The 4,852-nt window shown below is 30.6% G+C and overlaps 1 protein-coding gene across 1 annotated transcript in view; it reads right to left on the reverse strand.

Annotated features, from left to right (window-relative positions):
• Positions 1-2,293, reverse strand: part of LOC107023658 (alpha-soluble NSF attachment protein) — a 7,955-nt gene extending 5,662 nt beyond the window's left edge. Inside the window, exons 1-3 of the mRNA XM_015224418.1 lie at positions 1,991-2,293; positions 1,252-1,301; positions 1,068-1,140 (exon numbers count right to left, since the gene is read on the reverse strand). Coding sequence (XP_015079904.1) covers positions 1,068-1,140; positions 1,252-1,301; positions 1,991-2,135 — 268 coding nt within the window. The 5' untranslated portion in view covers positions 2,136-2,293. The remainder of the gene's footprint in view (positions 1-1,067; positions 1,141-1,251; positions 1,302-1,990) is intronic.
• Positions 2,294-4,852: the final 2,559 nt, after the last annotated feature.

Genomic DNA, 4,852 nt, shown 5'->3' on the forward strand with positions numbered 1-4,852 from the left:
CCTCCCCCCCCCCCCCTAACTCTCTCTCCTACTTATCAGCACTCTGAATTTTGGTTCTTAGCAATATCTATTGTTTAAATTTCCAAATATTACCATTAAACCTCCAATAAATTTGTTCAGTTCCAAAAATAAAATTACAGCTACAAACATAAAAGTACATTTTTAGACGAGAAGAATGAAATCAAACTGTACTTCAAATTACTTGTTACAAGCAACACTCTTGGAATTTATCAAAAGATTTATTTTTTGTAGTAGTAACCGTCAAAGCAATAATACTATCTTTCAATGATTCAGTAACCCCACCTGTATATAACTCATCATATTTATCTTATGAAATAACAGAAGTTAGAACATTAACATAAAGCTGAAATAATGGGAGTGAATTATCTTACCTCCACTCAATCCCACAAAGTTATTGTTCCAGAATGGTATATTATAAATGATGCGATGCATAAATTTCTATGTACAGTATATTATAGATACTTTTGATGTTATGTATTAATGCATGAAGTATCTTGCTGCATAAGTGCAATAACTTCGCCTTCTTTGTAACCATGTAAATCATTGCGCAGCTATCATACTAATCTAGTAAGTTCCGTGTTTAAAATATTTAACATTAATTCAGTAGTTTCAGATGCTTCAACACTCTCTCTGTTGTTAATTAATCTGAAACTTATCTCTGAAAGAAAGTTTAAATCAATCCTATATCCCAGAATAATTGGCAGTGCAACACTCCAATCCTTCTACCATCCTTATTATAAATTAACAAATTGCGACTGTCATTCTAATAGCAAGAAAACCAATCTCACCCATAAAGGAGTGCATTTAGCAGCTTGAAACTACTTTGGGATAAGGTCTAATCAAGTATGACACCAACAAACAATCAAATAATTGGTCCTGGGACATGACAATATCACTAAATGCAGAACCTCTAAGAATCTCCTAAAAGAGGCTTATATGGAGATCCGAACGGACTTACATCCAAAGATGTTGCTTCTATGTTTTTCGGAAGCATGCAATATAAAAATGCTGGTTTGAAGCAAATAATTATTCCTTGACTTACAAACCTTTAATATTTGACTTCTTGTAGCAATGAGCAGCATCTGCATAAGCATTTGCAGCCTCATGTTTGCTATCCAACTGTGAACATAAAGTAAATTGACTTTCAAGAACTGAAAATATCTCTGAGTAAGAATGAAACTAAAGAGCATCAATGAGAGACCATAACTTACTACAGATAAATTAACTAACCTTAAGATGACAATTAGCCAATTTAACATATACTGCTCCAGCTTTATCCCCTGAAAGAACCAGGCAACAAAAAATTATCCTGCAATTTCTTAGCATGCAACTAGGGTGATTATATTTATGAAACATTGAGCTTTATTTAAGAAATTTATTCACTTTTACACCATTAAAAAATTATGTTCATCTTATACAATTAAAGTCTAAATTCGAGAAAATGGTACTTTTCTGTCTACAAGCCGAATCAATTGTGTCTACAAAATTGGCCTATATACTGAGCTATAAGCAAGAATATAAGCAAGTTATAACCCATTCAATCCTCACTGCATGTCCAAAGTAAAAACTGTTCGGTAAATAACTCTTGTTAGATGATTAATGCTGCAGTTGATTAGAAGATCACAAAATACTAATAGAAATGACAATATTCCCAAGTGCTCCAACGATTAATTTATTTAATCCAAACCAACAAAATTTTACACATGTTTGCGGGCTTTGCTAATTACTTGGACCAAAAAAATTGCAATGGAAGATCTTCTAATGAGAAAATGCATGAAAGTTTTTACAGATTCTCACACAATAATTTGGAACCAGCATGACAAAGTTTGGTGAAAATGAGAAAAGAAATCTGAAAAACAGAACCTGGGTGGGATCACCAGAATATGAATTTAGGGATTCAAAAGCATACGACTAGATCTTCGTAAAATGATAAACAACCGTGTATAAAAATGGGGAAAAAAGAACTAACATGATTTGGCGAGTTTAAAGCAATTGCCAGCTTTATCGAACAGATCAGCGGCGTCTTCGTATTTGGAACCGAAAAGGGCCCATCCGCCGAGTTTCTTCTCAGCCTTGCTCTCGAAATCTTCACCTCTTGCTATTTGATCCCCCATTTTTGGTCAGCACAAAGAGCGATATCTTTCCTTTGAAGTAATCTGAAAAAACAAAGAAAGGAAGAAGAGAATTCGGTCGAGTGGGGTGGGTGGGTGGGGTGAGGATGTCGCCTGATGGGCTTTAATTTTTCTCGGCCTACAGCTTTTCTGTTGGGCTTAACCCTACCAAATTTCAGTTGGGGCCTAAGGTGCTCTCTAACTTTAAAAAGTTAGAACAACTTTCACATGTTGCAAACACAATTCATATTTGTATGTTATAATAAAGTTTGTATAATTGCATTTCATAACAAACATAAATATGTATAATTCGCTATAATATACAAAAGAAAACAGTTGTATACAAATCAATTGTATAACTTGTGTATGTATAAAACGAGAAAGAGAGAAAGACAAAAAAAATTGGGCAGGAAATATATATTGTATAATTATAAGTGTATAAGACGAAAATATATGTATTTTCATGTGTATATACAATTTTCTCTCGCTTTATTCAAATAGAAACGCGATTTATACAATTCGTTTCTGTTTGTATAAGCGATAGAGACAAGGGTGGCGAGCAAGATATGGGAGAGGGGAGAAAGGAGAGGGGGGAACGAAAATATATGTATATATACAATTTTTTCTCGTTTTATACAAACATAAACACATTTTGTACACTTGTGTTTGTATAAAAGTGAGAGGGAGCGAGCGAGAGATGGAACGAGAGAGGGAGAGTGCGAGCGAGAGTTTGAGGGATAGAGCTGACTGACAAACAGTTTGCTACACGGCACAATTAAATCAAAGTGTGATTATAGCATTTAATTTGATTTATTAGTTTGTCATTAGTTACAATTTTCCCTAAAAAGTTTAGACATATATAGAGTATTCATTTAAGAAAAATCGTATAGAATAGAGAATTATTAATTTAAATAAAATGTTATAACCATAGTTTGTTTTATTTATAATTCACAATAAATATTCCATTTTTTTTTCAAAATATGGTTTAGTATACAGTTACCCATTTTCAGTATACAATTACACATTCAGTATACAAGTGTATAAAATATGTTCAAATAAAATGTTATAGCCATAGTTTATTTTATTTGTAATCCGCAACAAATATCCTTTTTTTTCCCATCTAGTTTAGTATACAATAATCCATTTTCGATATACAATTATTCATTTGGTATGCAAATGTATAAATGTATTTGTGTTTGTACAAAGCGAGAAATGTATATATAAATACATATATTTTTGTCTTATACACTTATAATTATATAAATACAAATATTATCTTACAAATTGCAATGAATAAATGAATTTATACAAAACTAAACAATTTTTATGAAACTGGATGTATCTAGTGAATTATACAAATCAAAAGCTCCAAAGCAAGCATAAAATTTACTATGAATGCAATTATGCAGACTATAGCTACAATATCAAATATAATTTTTATATTTGCTATATATGAAAGTTGCTCTTCATTTAAAAAAAATTTATATATTTAAGTTATATGGTATTTATTTAATATACACCATATAGTTTCAAAGAAATATAATAGAAAATTATAGTTATCCTCTCTCTTCTCTTCATCGCTCCATTGTCTCTCTCCTCTCTCCGTCCTCACTCGTCTTCTTCCTCTCTCTCGCGCGCCTCTCTTTGCCCCTTTTTTCTCTCTGCTTCTTTACTCTCTCAATACAAATAGTAACATTCAATGAAACAAATACAAATATTAATAGGTAATATTTAATTACAAAGAGTAACTTTCTCAAGGCAACAAACAGTAACCATATATAAATATATATATCAAAATGATATTCGCTTACACAAACGATAACAGTCAATATAAAAAATATAAATGGTAACTCTTTCATTTCTTTGTCCCCCTCTCTCTTTCTCGTCTCTCTGCCTTTTCATTTTTTACCTCCTTTCTCTCTCTCAATACAAAAACAACTAATAAATGTTAATAACATACATATAAAAGTTAACGGTCAAAAAGTAACTTTGTCAAGGCAACAAATGGTGGCAAATATAAATACACAAATTAAAGTGATATTCTCTGATACAATTGTATTCACTATATTAATTAATAAAAACATGTATTCAAATACAAATTGTATACACTAATACAATTATATTCATTGCATTGATGGACACAAATCATATTGGAATACAAATCTTCAGTGATGCAAAATATAAACACAAGGCAACAAATATAAATACAAATACAAATATCAATAGATACATACAAATGCATTTTTTTATGAAATATAACATTGATACAATTATATTCGTTAATGCATATTTCGTTAATACACTTGAGTGTGATACAACATGATACAACGAATACAATTGTTGTATTCATTAATAGATACATATGCTAATTATATATATACAATTATCTAATATATCAACAAATAAAATTTATTTCTCTCCTCTCTCGCCTCTTCTAGTATCGATCATCTCTCTCTCCTTCTAACGTGTAGCTATGGATCGTAATTAAGCAAACTATAGCTATTTGCCCTGATTATGTTTCTAGTCTTAGCTATTTTTTAAATTTTCTCTTTATTTTATGGTAAAAAAACTTCATATTTGATATTGTATTCTCAGAATAGGGTTATATTAATTCTTCGTTCTACTTTTTTACATTTAACTTTGGGTACATAATTTGTCCCTAAATTGTTATTTCGTGTTTCCACACTCTTATTATCTTATGTGGTGTCTACATGAATATA

This window comes from Solanum pennellii, chromosome 6, assembly GCF_001406875.1.
Source record: "Solanum pennellii chromosome 6, SPENNV200".
Classification (NCBI taxonomy): domain Eukaryota; kingdom Viridiplantae; phylum Streptophyta; class Magnoliopsida; order Solanales; family Solanaceae; genus Solanum; species Solanum pennellii.